Source organism: Staurois parvus, unplaced genomic scaffold (assembly GCF_062004578.1).
Source record: "Staurois parvus isolate SC_StPar_1 unplaced genomic scaffold, SC_StPar_1.0 ptg001166l, whole genome shotgun sequence".
In the NCBI taxonomy this organism is placed as follows: domain Eukaryota; kingdom Metazoa; phylum Chordata; class Amphibia; order Anura; family Ranidae; genus Staurois; species Staurois parvus.
Window position 1 is genome coordinate 147,224 of NW_028318962.1, and position 20,277 is coordinate 167,500.

Consider the following 20,277-nt stretch of genomic DNA (forward strand, 5'->3'; position numbering starts at 1 on the left):
CACCAGACATCCCAAGAATATTGCTACACTGAAACAGTTTTGTGAAGAGGAGTGGTCCAAAATGACTCCAGATCGTTGTGCAGGTCTGATCTGCAACTACAGGAAACGTTTGGTTGAGGTTATTGCTGCCAAAGGAGGGTCAACCAGTTATTAAGTCCAAAGGTTCACATACTTTTTCCTCCCTGCACTGTGAATGTTTACATGTTATGTCCAATGAAACCATGGCAACATCTAATGTTTGTGTAGTATTATGTTCAGCAGACTGTGTTCTTCTATTGTTGTGACTTAGATGACATTCAGAGCACATTTTATGCCCAATTCATGCAAAACTCCACGAAATCCCAAGGGGTTCACATACTTTTTCTTGCAACTGTATGCCATAGTTTGTAGACACTATAACTTTCACACAAACCAATTATTATACACTTATTATTTTTATATATATATATATATATATATATATATATATATATATATATATTTTATTTATTTATTTATTTTTACCAAAGACATGTGGCAGAACACATTTTGGCCTAAATTTCTGAACAAATTTATTTTTTAAATGTTTTTTTAACAGTGCTTTTTTCCCCAAAAATGTATTTTCTTTTATATAATAAAAATTAATAAAAAACCCAGTGGTGATGAAATACCACCAAAAGAAAGCTCAATTTATTTGAAAAACATTATATAAATTTCATTTGGGTAGTGTTGTATGACCAAGCAATTGCCAGTTATAGTAGCGCAGTGCTGAATAGCAAACAAATTGCCCTGGTCATGACAAGTGTAAAAACCTCCGGATGTCAAGTGGTTAATAATGGATTGCCATGTGATGGTGAGTCAATATGAGATAATGGTACACAATGGAGAACTGAAATAAAACAGTGGGATCAATATCACAGATGTAGCACCCTCTAGTTTCAGCTGAGTTAGAGGCTTGCTAGAAGCCTGGGATGAGTCAGCCTGGGATGATTCAGCCTGGGAGTGAGGCAGTGAGGTAACCTCAGGTCTTGCTGGAAGGCTCTGCACGTCAGGGCTTCTGGAGCACTCCCACCTTTCTAGAAACTGGAGGAACTTTCTAGAAGAGGAGTGGAAGAGGAGGCCTAGATTTGCATGTTTAAGGGAACTTGGCCACATGCCAGGCAGGAGGCCGGGCATGGTGGCCAAGAGCAGCCCGTAAATGTGGAAGAGCCTGAGCAACAGGGGAGTTGGATGAAAGATGGACTAAAGGAAGGTGCTGGAGCATGGAACCTGGGAGGGGGTCCCAGGGAGGGAGACAGAGCAGGCAGAAGGATCTCTACTTTTCTACAGTCTCCTCGGGAGGACAACCTGTTATCAGGGAAGGAGCCAGCCCAGCACAAGGCATGAAAGCAGCTGCGACCCAATAAGCTACAGGACAGGACAGTGTGAGCACTTCTTCACCTCCTGGGCTAGAGAAGGGAGAGGGCGGTCAGGTGCAAGACCCAACTAGTTCTCATCTGGTACTGCTTCACAGTAGATTCTGGAATTCCTTGCCCAGGGATACCCTTAGGATAGCCGGGTGAATGAGGAGAGGTTCATCTGGGGTCTGAGGAGGTACACCAAAAGGGAACTTAGTGCTCCTGAAAAAGGCTGTTGCCGATTTCTTGTCCACATTTTGCACATTTTGGCTAAGAAGTTTGCCCTCAAGTTCTACAGTTCTTTGGGCATCCCATGTACCCGTAGACCCCATCGAAGTTGTTAACCCCTAAAAAAACAACAAAAACAAACTCAAGAACTGATTCACTGACCCTGAGAGAAAATGTGGAATTTGCTTGTTGCCAGGCTGTGCAGAGCTTAGGGGGACCCAATCAATCTCAACGACCCTCAAGAGGGTAGTGCTACACAAAAAAGGACTATAGAAAGATTTGGGCTATTTTGCCAGTATTATGACTTGGATGAAAAATTTAAAAAAAAGGAAGGGGATTAAAGTCAAAGCTGCTAATTATTTTATATATTTTGAAAGACGTCATTAATAAGGAGCACTGCTAGGATCCAATGAAAAATGTTTTGTAATTATGGATGAAGAAATCAGGGGCTGCCCATGTGCTCATGGGCAGTGTGGTAATACTGTCTATCCCATCTCTCCTAGATGCTAGGCAGGTGTGTGCTCTATAGTCCAACTTGTCCACCCCTTGTTGGTCATCCCCAAGAGTGACGGGGTTCCAGGTAAGAAAAGGTTTACTAGAAGTAACTTCTTTACTGCTTTGGATGTTTCTCATGAATTTTAACTCTTTTTGGATGGAAAGGCCTTCTTTACAAGCCGGTGTAGAAGCTGGAGCAAACTCATGATGGGTACAGATAATCCCGTATAATCTGTTACGTTTCATCAACATTACAGATGTCATTTTCAGTGTCATTAAGGAGGAACTGCAAGGTCTTAGGCTCACTGCATTGCAGAACAGGTATATCTGGATCAGGGGTGGACTGACCATTTGGAAACTCTGGCACTGCCCGAGATCCCTGGGTCAGTAGGGGGCCCCATGAGATGCCCCTGGTACCTTTTTCATAGGCTTTTTTGAGTTTGGGCAAGAACACAGGGGCCCCATGATCCCCTATTGCCCAGGGGCCCCATGAGTTGTCAGTCCGCCCCTGATCTGGATAAGACCTTAGTGGCAAAAGAAGAATATTGTGTTTTGTTTGGAGACTCTTATTGTACTGTTATTCCAGCCATAATGATGAGAACAATGGAACTCTGTTTAGGCCCTGGACCATATCCATACCTTGAAAAAAAAACAGATGGTTCATGAAGGAGGTGTAGCTGGAGATTGGTCTTCAGATTGATCGCTAGGAATGTCAGTCTGGATATTATTCTGATCATTACACATGAGCCCTCCTCACTTTGTTATTTTGGAATTTTCTATGTGTAAGAGATTGGTAAAGTAGTACCCTCCTAGGTAGCTAGGGGGAGCTCTAGCTTCAATTGTTAGTTAGAGGCTTTGTAGCAGCCTGGGTGCAATAGTCAGAAGTCAAATTTTGAGGCTCTACAGACCAGCTCTCTGGGATTTTCCCCTGCTCTAGGACTTTAGAGAAAGATCTAGATACAGTGGGTGGAGGGGAAGAGTGGTTGGTATTTACTCTTAGAGGATCCTGGCCAATCACCAAAAGGGGCTTGGCAAGGGGCCAAGATAGCCTTTAAAAGTAAGTGTGCCTGCTCAGCAGCAGGAGAGTTGGAGGAGAGCAGCGGGAGAGTTAGAGTAGAAGATTCAGGAGCCTGGAAGGGAGCCTGAATGGGAGAGGGGCACACCTCCAGGCATGAGGACCTTGGAAGGAGGAAAGATTGGGACTTCACCGGCCCCCTGAGAGAACCACCTGTTTGGCAGGCAAGAAGCGGCCGAGCTAGAAGGCTTGGTAGCAGCCACCAACCCACCAGCAACACAGGAGAAGGATAGCACACTCTTGAACTCTGCACTCTGTACTTAGCACACCCGTGTCCTGAGATAGTTCCTCCCAGATCTGGACCAGAGCATCACTGAGCTCCTAGAAAGTCTGAGGTGCAACCTGGCGGCTTCGGATGGATCGTAACATGATATCCCAGAGGTGTTCTATTGGATTTAGGTCAGGCGAGCGTGGGGGCCATTCAATGGTATCAATTCCTTCATCCTCCAGGAACTGCCTGCATACTCTCCCCACATGAGGCCGGGCACTGTCATGTACCAGGAGGAACCCAGGACCCACTGCACCAGCATAAGGTCTGACAATGGGTCCAAGGATTTCGTCCCGATACTTAAAGGCAGTCAGGGTGCCATTGTCTAGCCTGTAGAGGTCTGTGTGTCCCTCCATGGGTATGCCTCCCCAGACCATCACTGACCCACCACCAAAATTGTCATGCTGAACCATTTTACAGGCAGCAGAATGTTCTCCACGGCTTCTCCAGACCATTTCACGTCTGTCACATGTGCTCAGGGTAAACCTGCTCTCATCTGTGAAAAGCACAGAGTGCCAGTGGTGGACCTGCCAATTCTGGTGTTCAATGGCAAATGCCAATCCAGCTCTATGGTGCCGGTCAGTGAGCACAGGGCCCACTAGAGGACTTCGGGTCCTCAGGCCACCCTCATGAAGTCTGTTTCTGATTGTTTGGTCAGAGACATTCACACCAGTGTCCTGTTGGAGGTCATTTTGTAGGGCCCTGGCAGGGCTTATCCTGTTCCTCCTCGCACAAAGGAGCAGATACGATCCTACTGATGGTTAAGGACCTTCTACGGCCCTGTCCAGCTCTCCTAGAGGAACTGCCTGTCTCCTGGGATCTCCTCCATGTTCTTGAGACTGTGCTGGGAGACACAGCAAACCTTCTGGCAATGGCACATATTGATGGGCCATCCTGGAGGAGTTGGACTGCCTGTGCTACTTCTGTAGGGTCCAGGGATGGCCTCATGCTACCAGTAGTGACACCCACCCTAGCCAAATGCAAAACTAGTTAAAAACAGTCAGAAAAGTTGAGTAAGGGAAAAAAAATGTCAGTGGCCTCCACCTGTGAACCCATTCCTGTTTTGGGGTCATCTCATTGTTGCCCATCTAGTGCGCCTGTTAATTTAATTATTTCATTAACACCAAAGCAGCTGAAACTGATGAACAACCCCCTCTGTGACTTACCTGACCAGATCAATATCCCAGGAGTGTGATTGACTTGATGCTGGACTCTGATTACACAGTTTTCCTTTCATTTTTTTGAGCAGTGTATATAATCTTTAGCTGCAGTTCAAATGTAAACATTCTAATGCTCTGTCTCTCCAGAGGGATTAAAGTTATGATCTCAGTGTTAATGCGTTTCTTCACTGTCCAACCAGCAGGCAACCAAACTGTACTACTTAACTATAGTGAAGAAGAGTAAGGTCCCTGACCTGACTATGCTGCTTGGCAGGGGTGTCTGGATCATAAGGCTGCTTATAGACCTTTTGCCAAGTAAGCTCAGGAATATGTATTCCATTATTATGTTCACCTGTCTGCTTGAAACTCAGCATTAAAATATCTTTCTAAATGTATACCAGGGATTGGCAACATTGAAGAGGTGGAGATCTACCTGACAGCATGAAAGAGATCAAAGATCACCAGGATTCACAAATTGACTAGCAAGGCCTAACTAAATAGTAAGGAAAACTTTTAGATATATTATAAAACAAATGTCACCTGTAAAAAATATAACTTTAGCCTACACTAAATGTGGACAGTGTCAGTCAGTAGATCAGCGGGCAGTGTCAGCAGGGCAATGGATGGTGTCAGTAGGGTAGACATTGGTGTCAATAGAGCAGTGAATGGTGTCAGTAGGGCAGTGGACGATGTCAGTACAGCAGTGAATGGTGTCAATTGAGCATTGGATGGTGTCAATAGGGCAGACATTGGTGTTAGTAGAGCAGTGGATGGTGTCAATAGGACAGAGGATTATGTTAGTAGGAAAGTGGATGGTGTTAGTAGGGCAGTGGATGGTGTCAGTATGGCAGTGGATGGTGTCAGTATGGCAGTGGATGGTATCGGTAGGGCAGTGGATGGTATCGGTAGGGCAGTGGATGGTGTCGGTAGGGCAGTAGATGGTGTCAGTAGGGCAGTGGATGGTGTCGGTAGGGCAGTGGGTGGTATCAGTAGGACAGTGGATTATGTCAGTAGGGCAGTGGATGGTGTCAGTAGGGCAGTGGATGGTGTCAGTAGGGCAGTGGATGGTGTCAATAGCGCAGAGGATGATGTCAATAGGGCAGTGGATGGTGTCAGTAGGGCAGTGAATGGTGTCAGTAGGGCAGTGGATGGTGTCAGTAGGGCAGTGGATGGTGTCAGTAGGGCAGTGGATGGAATCAATAGCGCAGAGGATGATGTCAGTAGGGCAGTGGACAATGAAAGTAGAGCAGTAGATGGTGTCAGTAGTTTTTATTTTTATTAATTTTTACAATATTATTTTTTATTATTTATTTTACAATTTTTTAAGGAGCCCTATTGGGGAGCACATGGGGAGGGGGGGGGGGTCGGACCGCAGAAAAGGGAGGAACATGAATAGGAGGGACAGCAGGGAAGGCATTTATTGGAACCTGCAGTAGCTGAATGCTGGTGGGAGGGATAGGAGGAGCAGCTGGTGCAGAAGGAAAATACAGGGGATCGTTGGAAGACAGCTATTTTGAAAATCCAAGTCACCAGATTTTACCCCCCCCCCCCACCCTAGCACTCTAAGCAGCCTTATGCTAGTGCCAGCCCTGCCCATAGCAGTGTCCTCTGTCCCCTTCACATCACCCCCACCCCGCAACAAATAGTGTCCTTTGACCCCCCCATAGCAGAGTTCTCCACCGCCCTTCACATCACCCCACCATATAAGTGTCCTCTGCCCCCCCCCTTTGCTCATACTCTTGTCCTCTACCCCCCCCTTACCCCCATAGAAGTATCTTCTGGCCGAGGAGTAGGAGGGTGGGGAGGACTGGCACCTCGGTGGCGGGGTTGGCAAAGCAGGGACCTGTTCTTGATACCAGTCATCTGCCTGCAGCCAGCAGGTAGATCATGATTGACAGCCCCTGATTTATACTGAAATCCCCAAATGCCTGGACCAGAAGAGATGTTGGCTCCACGTCCATCTTCTGTATGAGCACAGATCCATTCACCAGAGCAGGCAATGGGCATATCTCATTTATATGTAGTGAGCGGAGCAGAGGTGGTCTGACAACTCATGGGGCCCCCGGGCAATAGAGGATCATGGGGCCCCTGTGTCCTTGCCCAAACTCAAAAAAGCCTATGAAAAAGGTACCAGGGGCATCTCATGGGGCCCCCTACTGACCCCGGGCCCTCGGGCAGTGCCCGAGTTTCTGATTTAGTTGAGGACTGAATCGTCCAGTGCTTATCTGTTCCTGTCCTAATTTATGATGCTGGCCAGCTTCTGGAATGTGCGCACATAAAGAAACTCACACTGACACGTTTGGTCTGTGAAAACTTCTCTCTAATTTATTGAATTGAAACCGTGAGTTAATATATGAAAAATGATGCGAACATCACGTGATAACAGCATAAGCATTATATTAGTCTTTGATTGGTCACTTTACACGAAAACAATCTCCGTCATGGTATAGGTGTGATCTTCTTCAGTCTTATCTTAAAGAGAGAAAAACATTCTTTTGTCTTCCAAATCACACGGTGGGAGGGGGTCTGTGCCTGTGAGCAAACATTTCTTAAGCAAGGATTTCTTAAAGTACCACAAAGCCCAGCAGGCAGAAAATATTCACACAACATATATATTCATGCTAAACATTTATAAATATGTGGAAAGAAATAGTATGAAAGTATAAAAGTAAATATGTAAAAAGATGTGTATAAAAAAGTGTATAAATATATATTCAATATGAAATGAAATAGACATTTTACCAAATCCATCACAGTCCCCCCTTAAAATGACTATTTTCCTCTGTCCCTATAAGACCTCGCTCATCTGTCCTTATGTACCTTGGAACTCTTTTATGCTGCACGTTAGACAGGTGATGACTATTTCATCACCTCCCTTGCCACAGACTTTGTACATAAGGAAGTCAGATGCTATCCCTACAAAATGGTGAGATTACTGTTGGCGGGGAGGGACTGTAATGGGGTATAAGGTTTTTCTTCATCTATCATGTGGGGATCCTCTTGCTCCTGGTTCAGGAAGATAGGTGTACTGTTGTCTACAGCTTTGCTCATCAATTTCCTCACACATGGTATAACACAGCATACAACCAGGGCCAGGAGAATCAGAATTATTAGTACAGTTACCCCTATTTGGGCAAGTATCTTTTGCCACCCACTCATCCAACTGAAATATTGATCCCACGGGTCTGTGATACCTGAGTTCTTCTTCAACTCAGCTGACAGGTCTTCCAATTTCTTTATAGCCAGAGTAACCTTACCATTCGGGCCAGTATTGTCAGGAATATATGTACAACATGTTCCAATTCCTTCTATTATTTTACAGACACCTCCTTTTTCCGCTAAAATCATGTCCAGAGCCATTCTATTCTGAAATGTCATGTAGGATGTAGGGGCTAGCTCAGGGGTGGGCAAACTTTTTGACTTGAGGGCCGCAATGGGTTCATATATTGGACCGGGGGGCCGGACCAAGAGTAGATGAATGATGTGTATGTGTCATCCATAGTAAGTATAGTAATATTCCCCCATAGTAAGCATAGTAATTAATCCCCCATATAGTAATTCATCCCCCATATAGAAATTCATCCCCCATAGTAATTCATCCCCCATATAGTAATTCATCCCCCATAGTAATTCATCCCCCATATAGTAATTCATCCCCCATAGTAATTCATCCCCCATATAGTAATTCATCCCCCATAGTAATTCATCCCCCATAGTAATTCATCCCCCATATAGTAATTCATCCCCCATAGTAATTAATCCCCCATATAGTAATTCATCCCCCATAGTAATTCATCCCCCATAGTAATTCATCCCCCATATAGTAATTCATCCCCCCTATAGTAATTCATCCCCCAGAGTAATTCATCCCCCATATAGTAATTCATCCCCCCTATAGTAATTCATCCCCCAGAGTAATTCATCCCCCATATAGTAATTAATCCCCTCTATAGTAATTCATCCCCCCTATAGTAATTCATTCCCATATTAATTCATCCCCCATATTAAGCCCCCAAGTCCCCCCTGTGTCAATTCACTTACCTTTGCTCCGCGCGTTCCTCTCGCCGTGTTCCCGCGCCGTTCCGGTGTAGCATGAAAATCTGTCTCCTATGAGGATCTTTCCCCCTCGACGTATCTGCGCATGTGCCAGTTTCAGGCAATAGCAGCCGATCGGCGATCTCCGGCACATGCGCAGATACGTCGAGGGGGACAGATCCTCATAGGAGACAGATTTTCATGCTACACCGGTCTTCAGGGCGGACTGTGAGAGGAGCCTAGCGGGAGCCTAGCTCCGCGGGCTGGATTAAAAGGTCCGCCGGGCCGTATACGGCCCGCGGGCCGTAGTTTGCCCATTGCTGGGCTAGCTGGTCAACGATTCCTTGAAGGGCATCCCTGGTGTAATTTATCTAATCTACATTTTTATTAACAGTTATCATGGGAATCAGAAATTCAAAGCCTGCTTTACTTGGTCTCTGGCTTTAAATTTTTTAGGCACCCCCCTTGGGACTCCAATGGCATCTATATACACATGTGGGTCAAAACTGCCAGAAGGAGCATTTCGCTTCCTCCTATGACCAGGCATTGGATCATGAGTATTTTCTGCTAGGATGTGGAGAGGCATAATGGCCTTTGCAAGAGCACACTCACCAGTCCAAATCCCTTCCAATCTGGTTCTAATCTTTTGGTCCCCACAGATCCAGTATATGTCACCAAGAGACTGGGTCTGATTCTGTATTAACTTCCCTGAGACATTGCTGTAGGTAGAGCAGTATCCTTCTGTAAAATTACCCAGAAACCTCCCTTTGCCTTTGTAATTTGAGTAACAGGTGTAATTCCCTGGATAGATAGTGATGCCCTCTCCCGGCTTTGGGATTTTGGTAACTATGGGATATTCCTCTTTCCACATTTCGCATGCAGAATGATTGGTGGATGTATTAGTGAACAGGCGGAGGAAACATTCCTCACTGTCTTGTGGGATCTGGAGAGGGACTGTCCCTAAATGTGGTCTAGCACTACCACAGACATAGCAGTTACTTCTGTTATGTTGTTTGGCACTGAATCTCATCCACTCAAGCCACAGGTTAGTGTCAGAGAACCCGGTTTCAGCCGCCATTGTCTCTTCAAAAGTAGGGTTTGCTATTGCTTTCATGTCTTTTATAGCAGGGATGACAGGTTTAAGGGGATTTGTTATTGGTTTTGATGAGTTATACATGTCTTTTAGGTAAAACTTTGCTAGAGGTGTACCTTTCTGTGGGTGCCTGCCTAACCAGTAAAGTCCTGCATCACCAGGGCTAGGATTCTCAATGTTTAGGACGAGTCTTTCTCCGCTATCACTGCACCCTGACTTCCAGATGAACATACGTTTAATGAGAGGCTTCCCCACCTTATCTTTCTTTTTTAAGGCACTCTGTGGTTGATACCCCCAACCTGCTCCAGTACTCCATCCCACTGATCCCCAATGGGCACAGTTCAGTCCCCAATAATCATCCGGTATACATATGTATATCTGATCTGAGTTGATCACCAGACAGGCCCGCTGTGCCCATCCCGGTCTACGACTATTGCAATATATGGGTATCATACTACAAAAATCAAAGGTGAACGCAGCCACATATGTGTTGGATGAATTGTACCAGAATATGAAGGTGTCATTCATCCTAGTGATTGCTACCTGTTGAGCACCTGTTTTGGTGATAGTCACCTGCTGAGCTTCTATCAAACTTATTAGAAAAAGGATATACAACACAATCATCATGGTGTAGATGACGCCTTTTCCTCAGGGGTTGGGACTTTCTTGCAGTGGGAGGCGTGTATCCATGTATTCTTCCAGGCCACCTTGACAGAAGTGGCTGTAGTCAGCAGAACTTGGAATGGACCATCATATCTTGGCTCAAGGGAATGTTTCCTCACAAATTTCTTTACTAATACCCAATCTCCGGGTAATAGGCTGTGAGTTCCTGTATCTGACTCAGGATCTGGAATGGAGAAAACACTTGGGCATGGATACGGGTTAATTCACGTGATAATACAGTCACATAATCAGTTAACACATCAGACTGTAATTGCAACTGTTGTGGAAAATAACAACCAAGTCTGGGGACTGAGTCAAACAAAATCACATAAGCGGATAGGGAGTGTTCTCCCTTGGTGTGTATCTGACACTAAATAGGGCAATAAGCAGACTGTCTGGCCAACTCATGCCAGTCTCTTGGGCCATTTTTTAGCATTCTGGCTTTCAGAGTGCCATTCATTCTTTCTACTTTTCCACTACTTTGGGGGTATGGAACGCCAGAGTGACTCCTAATGCTGCCCATATTTCTTTGGTTACTGAAGCTGTGAAAGCGGGGCCCTGGTCACTCTCTATCACCTCTGGAAGTCCATATCTGCATACAACCTCAGTGAGGAGTTTCTTCACAGTTGTTTTAGCAGTCATGTTGGTTACAGCAAAGGCCTCTGGCCAACTGGAAAACATGTCCACCACCACTAGGGCGTACTCAAACCGCCCACTCTTTGGCATCTGGATATGATCAATTTGTATCCTTTGAAAAGGGTATAGGGGTTTGGCCAAGTGTTTCTGTGGTGTCTTCTCTGTGCGTCCCAGATTGCATTTTTGCACAGATGGCACATATTCTGCAAAAATTATTCGTCAATGTGGTGATTCCAGGCGCTATATAGTACTTGTTGATGAGAGAGTTCATGAGGCTCTTTGACAGATGGGCTGCTCCGTGTGCCCACTGGACTACAGCTGGAAACATATTCTTGGGTAAACAAAGCCTCTTGTTGCACTCAAACAGACCGTCTTTGAGAATAGCTCCTCTCCGTCTCCAGCTTTCTTTTTCTTCTGGACTTGCTGCTTCTTGGAGTTCCTTGAGGTAGCTTCTGTCCACAGGTAAGGTCTGTAAGGTGAATATTGGTTCCCACTCTCCGGTCACCTCTCCTTCCATTTCTGGTGGTCCCATGGCCGCTCGTTTTGCCACCAAATCTGCCAGATTATTGCCTTTGGCTTCTGAGGAGTTTAATTTCCCATGAGCTTTTACCTTCAGAATAGCCACTTGAATGGGTAGAAGGAGTGCTTCCAGCAGTCGTCCAATGGCTGCTCCATGTCTTATGGACGTACCTGCCGCAGTCATAAATCCTCTTGCCTTCCATATGGGTCCAAAGTCATGGGCCACCCCAAAGGCGTATCTGGAGTCTGTGTAGATATTGGCCCTTTTTCCTTCCGCCATCTGGCATGCTGTTGTAAGTGCTTGAAGTTCAGCTCCCTGTGCAGATATTGCTGGCGATAGGGCTCTTGCCTGTAGGACTGTGTCTGCAGTAGTGACCGCAAATCCTGTATAATATTTGCCTCCATCGTCTGCATATCTGGAACCATCAACAAAAAAGGTGAAGTCTGGGTCCTGCAGTGGTGTTTCACTCACTGTGGGGAGATGGAAGGTTTCCATTTTCATCACTTTAAGACAATTATGAGGCTCAGTGGCTCCATCATCCTCTCCACTTTCTGCATTACCTTCATTACCCCCCTCAGCAATTGGGAGGAGAGTGGCCGGATTCAGGGTTTGGCAACGTAGGAGAGTGATGTTATCAGGAAATTGGAGGGAACACTGTAGTCTAAGATGCCTCGCTGTGGACAAATGTTTAGGTTGGACTTGGTTTAAAATGACAGCAATGGCATACGGTGCCAGAAGAACAAGTTCATGTCCCAGTACGATATCAGAGGTCTTATCCAGCAGAGCTGTAGCAGCGAAAACTGCACGCAGACACGAGGGTGCTCCTCTAGCCACTGGGTCCAAACGGCATGAGTAGTAGCCTACGGGTCGTAGGCAGTCTCCGTGGGACTGGGCCAATACTCCTGTGCCATGGCCTTGGCGTTCAGACACGAACAGTTTGAAAAAATTTCTCGTAGTTTGGTAGACCTAGGGCTGGGGCTGAAGAAAGTAAGCATTTTAGAGCCAAAAAAAAGTTGGAGTCGGCCTCTTCGGACAGATGGAAGGGCTCAGACTTGAGAGCATCGTAGAGTGGTTGCATAAACCAAGAAACATCAGGAATCCATGACCTACAGTAGGATATGAAACCAAGAAAGGCGTGGAGTGGCTTCTGGCCTAACGGCAGTGGCAGATTCTGGATGGCCTTAACTCTTTCCTCCGTAAGATGCCTTGTTCCATATGAGAGGCAGTGGCCTAAGAACACGACTGTTGTAGAGCACCATTGCAACTTCGGTTTAGAGGCCTTACAGCCTTGGTGTGCCAAGTAACATAGTAAACTCTCTGAGGCTTCTTCAGCCGTGGGCAGGTCATCAGCACAGAGGAGAAAGTCATCCACATATTGAAGAAGGACCACTGACGAATATTCCTTTTGCCACGTGCCCAGTATGGTGGTCATGGCTTTTGGCAAACTGGCTCAGGGAATTTTGCGCCCCCTTGTGGCATAACTGCCCAGGTGTATTGCTGCCCCTCATGGATAAAAACGAAGAAGTATCTGCAGGGAGGATACAAGGGAACGCTGGAGAATACATTTGCCAGGTCCACCACGGTGAAATACTTTGCTGTTGGAGGTACCCCTGTGAGTAAAGTGTGGGGATTTGGAATGATAGGTGTCTCTAAGACAGTGGCTTCATTAACTGCTCGGAGGTCCTGTACCATCCTGTACTTCTCTGGTTCTCCTTTGGGTGTCTTCTTTTTTTTATTGGGAGAGGTACAAGGTATGAGTGCACCATTTGCCACAAGGGACTTGACCTGCTTCGAAATGGCCTTGGATTGCGCTGGTTTCAGTGGGTACTGTGGTTTCCTGGGTAGGGGAGCTCCAGGCTTCAGTTCCACCATAATTGGGGGTACCTTTTAAACGTCCAATATCTTCGGGTCCTGTGGACCATAGACAGCTTGGGATTCTGCTCAGCACATCCGGTGCTACGTAGAATGTACCATTGACTTGTAAGACCGGACACACTGGGTAGAGGCGGCTCACTCGAGGCGTTGGCCTTCCAGTTGTCTAACTTGGTGTACCAATATGGCCGCCTCCAGGAAGTGTACTGGGCTGGGCAGGAAGGGACAAAGCAGGTGCAGCAAGATGGCTGCCATCAGGAAGTGTACTGGGCTGGGCAGGAAGGGACAAAGCAGGTGCAGCAAGATGGCTGCCATCAAGAAGTGCACTGGGCTGGGCAGGACTGTTTCTGGCCTCCTTTGTTCTGAATTCTATCATCATAGGGCGGTGGTTTTAGAACATTTCCATTTTCAATTTTATGATACACATACATTATACAATCGCCATTTTATTGAATTTCTTCCAACCATCCTTCTTTATGCAACGCTTTTGCAGTTTTTTTTTTTTTACCAAGCTTCTGTCACGTTCAGCAAACCTTTATCACATAAATTTCCTCTCTGTTCCTACATTGATTTATGCCAGTCCTCTGGCTGAAGTCAGGCAACGCTGACCTTCAGCTTACAAACTTTCGCTACTTTAGATAACTTTTTAACTGCTTCACTTCCTTCACACCTCTTCACAATATGACATGCCAGTAATCCTTTTCAATATTTAACACATTAATGGTACACATAAACAGTTTTTTTCTTTTTTCCTGTAGCAATACCTGTTCTGTCCACTGCTCTTTGTGGATAACTTTGGCTACATTATACCAAGCTTCTTGCTGTCTTCAGCACATTTTTGTCAACTAAGACACCTTTCTTCTCTTTTTTTTTTTTTCCTCTTCTCTCTGTGCAACCAGGTCATGTGCTAACATTCCTTTCTCCAATCTTATCAGCGCCTGACCCATCTCCTCCTGTCTTTGGTCCTTCCTAACAGAAATCTAAGACACTTCACAGGCTGCTGTCCAGACTTTCCTTAACCCTTAACAAACCCCAACCTTCTGTTATAAACGGCAAACAATAACTCACAGACACATTTAGGACATAACATAGTAGTCTATCTTGGTGGGCTATGAGTACAGATCACTGAGTAACTCTTCCTAGCCCCAAACATGGCTAGGGCACCCCGCTGCCACACTACCGTGACGCGTACCCGACACCTCCTCTCTTGTGGTCAACACACAAGGTTACCACACACCCAAGAGAAATTATGTGTCAAAACCCTCAGTAGGTCCACTCCTCTTCCACCTCAAGACTGATACATAAAAAGACACAACAGAGACCCAGGTAACAGATAAGCACATGCAGGTAAGGTTGAAATAAACTCCGGGCAAGCAAAGTTACCTGCCTTTAGTGACCTTTAGCAGCCGTACTAGGCACAGGTATGAATCAACAACAAAGACAGGATAAGCAATGGTAAGATAGCAAAATATATTTTACCATGCTCGAGAGGTGATCAATCTCCGTCCCGTCCAGTTTGACTGACACCTAACGCCCTTTCAGGTCGGCTGGCTGCAGGTTAATGACCCGGAGTCCCGGATTTCAGCATCAGCTGATTTAGTCAAGGACTGAATCGTCCAGTGCTTATCTGTTCCTGTCCTAATTTATGACACTAGCTTTGGAATGTGCGCACACTGGAAGAGACTCACGCTGACACACAAGTTCAGTCTATGAATACTTCTAGTTTATTATAATGAGAAAGTGAGCTTATATATGCAGAATGATGCAAGAGTCATGTGACAACAGCATAAGCATTATATTAGTCTTTGATTGATCATTTCCACACGAAAACAATCTCCGTCATGGTATAGGTGTGATCTTCTTCCAGGCCGTATCTTATAGGAAAACAACATTCCTTTGTTTCAAGTTGGCACAGTGGGAGGGGGGCAGTGTGTGTGAGCAGACATTTCTTAAGCAAAGATTTCTTATAGTACCACAAAGCCCAGCAGGCAGAAAATATTCACACAACATATGTATTAAAGTATAAAAGTAAATATTTATAAAACTTATAGAAATAGCGTATATATATTTATTCAATAGGAAACAAAATAGGCATTTTACCAAATCCATCACAGGGGTACAAGTGCCCGATATTGAAGTGGTTAATATTGGTGCCGGTGGCACTTATTTTTGCGAATTAAATTTTTTTTAACAGTTTCAGGTTTTGTTGATTTAATATTTTCTACTGTTTATAAAAATTTGTATTTTTTTTTTTTCAGGTGGGCGCAAGTAACTGATTTTTCCTAGGGTGCAATGAGTCTATCACCGGTCCTGATGCCACCAGATGATGGGTAACCTCCTATTGGTTTCCTGATTGCAGAAAGTACATTCCAAACGCATAACTTTTAGACTACATGGGCAGCACAGTGGCTAAGTGGTTTGCATTTCTGCCTGGCAGTACTCAGGTCGCTGGTTCGAATCCCAACCACAGCACCACCTGCCTGGATTTTGCATGTTCTCCCTGTGCCTGCGTGGGATTCCACCGGGTACTCCGCTTTCCTCCCACACTCCAAAGACATGCTGGTAGGATACTTGGCTCCGGTCTAAATTGTCCCTAGTATGTGTATGTATGAATGTGAGTTAGGGACCTTAGATTGTACGCCCCTTGAGGGTTAGGGACCTTAGATTGTACACCCCTTGAGGGTTAGGGACCTTAGATTGTACGCCCCTTGAGGGTTAGGGACTGATGTGAATGTACAATATATATGTAAAAGCACAGTGTAAATTGATGGCGCTATATAAGTACCTGAAATAAATAAATAAAATAGACTTACGTTATCCAATGTAACAAAAACAGAATGCAGGAAATATAAATTGAGTAAATAAAAATGCTATGAAATCAGGAACAGCGATCCTCACTAGAGATGAGCGGATCGAACATGGCGAAGTGGAATTCGTTTAGAATATTGGCCAACTTTGGCGAAGATTAGCCAACTTCGGATGCGCGAATCGAAATTTTCCCAAAAATGGCGGCGACATGTGTGGCGACGGAGCGGGGATCTCTGGGAAGGCGCGCAGACAAGGCGCGCCGACCCATAATGCATTCATTCATGACATGTGATCGCATTAGCCAATCAGCAGCCAGCCAGCCAGCACTGTGTAATGGTCGAGCTATATATTGCGGCCATCTTAGAATTCTCCATTAGCCTCCGGTCATTCAAGAGAGACAGACCTCTCTGTATTAGGGACAGAGTTAGGGCCAAAGAGACTTTAGGGCCACAGAATCGTTACTTAGGGACACAGAATTGTTACTCAGGGATGCACAATTGTTACTCAGGGACACAGAACTGTTACTCAGGGACACAGAATTGTTACTCAGGGACAGACACAGAATTGTTACTGAGGGACACAGAATTGTTACTGAGGGACACAGAATTGTTACTGAGGGACACAGAATTGTTACTCAGGGACACAGAACTGTTACTCGGGGACACAGAATTGTTACTCAGGGACACAGAACTGTTACTCAGGGACACAGAATTGTTACTCAGGGACAGACACAGAATTGTTACTGAGGGACACAGAATTGTTACTGAGGGACACAGAATTGTTACTCAGGGACAGACACAGAATTGTTACTGAGGGACACAGAATTGTTACTGAGGGACACAGAATTGTTACTCAGGGACACAGAATTGTTACTCAGGGACACAGAACTGTTACTCAGGGACACAGAACTGTTACTCAGGGACACAGAATTGTTACTCAGGGACAGACACAGAATTGTTACTGAGGGACACAGAATTGTTACTGAGGGACACAGAATTGTTACTCAGGGACAGACACAGAATTGTTACTGAGGGACACAGAATTGTTACTGAGGGACACAAAATTGTTACTGAGGGACACAGAATTGTTACTCAGGGACACAGAATTGTTACTCAGGGACACAGAATTGTTACTCATGGACACAGAACTGTTACTCAGGGACACAGAATTGTTACTCAGGGACACAGAACTGTTACTCAGGGACACAGAATTGTTACTCAGGGACAGACACAGAATTGTTACTGAGGGACACAGAATTGTTACTGAGGGACACAGAATTGTTACTCAGGGACAGACACAGAATTGTTACTGAGGGACACAGAATTGTTACTGAGGGACACAGAATTGTTACTCAGGGACACAGAATTGTTACTCAGGGACAGACACAGAATTGTTACTCAGGGACACAGAATTGTTACTCAGGAACAGACACAGAATTGTTACTCAGGGACACAGAATTGTTACTCAGGAACAGACACAGAATTGTTACTCAGGGACAGACACAGAATTGTTACTCAGGGACACAGAATTGTTACTCAGGGACACAGAATTGTTACTCAGGGACAGACACAGAATTGTTACTCAGGGACACAGAATTGTTACTGAGGGACACAGAATCGTTACTCAGGGACACAGAATTGTTACTCAGGGACACAGAATTGTTACTCAGGGACACAGAACTGTTACTCAGGGACACAGAATTGTTACTCAGGGACAGCAGAGGAAGGGGTCGAGGCAGCACTAGTCGCAGCCAGAGGCCAGTGCTCCCGGTGTCATCCAGCGGTCGTGTCTCCACCGACAACCCTGCCGTCATCGATTGGTTGGCTCGGTCGTCTTCCTCTTCCCAGGTCACCTCTGACACCTACAGCCAACGGTCGGTGGGTACGTCAGACACAACCGTTAGTTGGCATGGCCCGGGAGCAAGCCCACTGAAATCATGTGTCCTCTACCTGCCCCTATCCTTTGGTGTTCCCTCACCAAGCGAAGTATCGCATGCTGTGGGCTCAGCCCCACTGTACAGTGAGGAAGAGCTAACAGAGGGCGGTCAGGAACGGGGGGAGACATCCGCCTCTTCAGCAGCCAGGCGAAGAAGTACTGGCGAGGAGAGTGGCTCGGTAGCCGGTCTAGAGACAGGTCTGTCTCCTGACCCACACGCAGCCGAGGGGGCTAGTAGTGAGGCGGAGACCCTAATTGATGATGATGAGGCTGATCGCACTTGGCAGCCTCGTCGTCATCAGGCTATTGCTTCCGCATCATCAGGAGAAGAGGGTGCCAGCTTGGCAGCGAGCAAAACAGTCAGTGGGTTGCCCAGGAGGCAGCAGGGTCGCAGCAGTGTCAGTGGAGCCAAACGGCCACGGAGTAGAGCACCAGCTCCACTGCAGCCTACCACCACGGCCAGTAGTGGTGCCGGTGTGCACGGAGGAAGTAGCAGTCAGCCAGTGAGGAGTATCGGGGGCAAAGTTTCCTACTCGGCGGTGTGGCAATTTTTCGTCAAGCCGCCCGAGGAAGTAAACGTAGCCGTATGTCGACTATGTGGCCAGAAAGTCAAGCGTGGCCAGGGGGCCCATGTCTCCATCGCCACACTCTGCCATGTGCCACTTTCAGGTCTCCTCACACTGCTGGTGGGTTCCATTTTGTCATAGGGTGCTGGCAGATTACGGGCCTCCCATTGCTGCTGCCAGGCCCGTAATCTGTCATGGGCCCCTGTACCGCCTCCTCATGCTGCTGCCAGGTCCAGAGTGTGTCATGGGTCCCTGTACGGCCTCCCATTGCTGCTGTCTCCATCGCCACACTCTGCCATGTGCCACTTTCAGGTCTCCTCACACTGCTGGTGGGTTCCATTTTGTCATAGGGTGCTGGCAGATTACGGGCCTCCCATTGCTGCTGCCAGGCCCGTAATCTGCCATGGGCCCCTGTACCGCCTCCTCATGCTGCTGCCAGGTCCAGAGTGTGTCATGGGTCCCTGTACGGCCTCCCATTGCTGCTGTCTCCATCGCCATACTCTGCCATGTGCCACTTTCAGGTCTCCTCACACTGCTGGTGGGTTCCATTTTGTCATAGGGTGCTGGCAGATTACGGGCCTCCCATTGCTGCTGCCAGGCCCGTAATCTGTCATGGGCCCCTGTACCGCCTCCTCATGCTGCTGCCAGGCCCGTAATCTGTCATGGGTCCCTGTACGGCCTCCCATTGCTGCTGTCTCCATCGCCACACTCTGCCATGTGCCACTTTCAGGTCTCCTCACACTGCTAGTGGGTTCCATTTTGTCATAGGGTGCTGGCAGATTACGGGCCTCCCATTGCTTCTGCCAGGCCCGTAATCTGTCATGGGCCCCTGTACCGCCTCCTCATGCTGCTGCCAGGCCCGTAATCTGTCATGGGTCCCTGTACGGCCTCCCATTGCTGCTGTCTCCATCGCCACACTCTGCCATGTGCCACTTTCAGGTCTCCTCACACTGCTGGTGGGTTCCATTTTGTCATAGGGTGCTGGCAGATTACGGGCCTCCCATTGCTGCTGCCAGGCCCGTAATCTGCCATGGGCCCCCGTACCGACTCCTCATGCTGTGACGTTGCAACAAGGTGGAATTCAACCCTACATATGTTAGACCGCCTTTACGAACAGCGAAAGGCCATCACCGATTTCCTGATGTTACAAGCGGATAAAGGTACTCCCCTGTGTAACTTAGATGTCAGCCATTGGCAGCTCATGCGTGACACCTGCCGCTTGCTCAGGCCCTTTGAGGAGGCCACGCTATTCGTGAGTCGGCAGGACTATGGGATGAACGACGTCATTCCTCTGGTGCACGTCCTGGAACAAATGCTGTTAACAATGGCTGGTCAGGGTGCGGTAGACGTGGCGCACAGATCTCAACGCCACATGACCCCTGTGGGGGCAGGACAGGAAGAAGAGGAGCAGGTAGAGGAGGACATTGGTGCTCAGGAATTATTGAGTGAAATGGGTGGTTTTTCCACTCAGCGGACAGGAGTGGAGGAGCAGGAGCATCTGGTAGAGGAGGAGGAGGAGACAGAGGACCCAGACGCACCGTGGCAGT

General features: G+C 46.8%; 1 protein-coding gene across 1 annotated transcript; it reads right to left on the reverse strand.

Annotated features, from left to right (window-relative positions):
- Window positions 1-9,043: 9,043 nt before the first annotated feature.
- On the reverse strand, window positions 9,044-10,183 carry LOC149439014 (uncharacterized). Its single transcript, XM_089659575.1, has one exon. The coding sequence runs from the start codon at window positions 10,181-10,183 to the stop codon at window positions 9,044-9,046; it is 1,140 nt and encodes a 379-aa protein (XP_089515701.1).
- Between the last annotated feature and the right edge of the window lie 10,094 nt (window positions 10,184-20,277).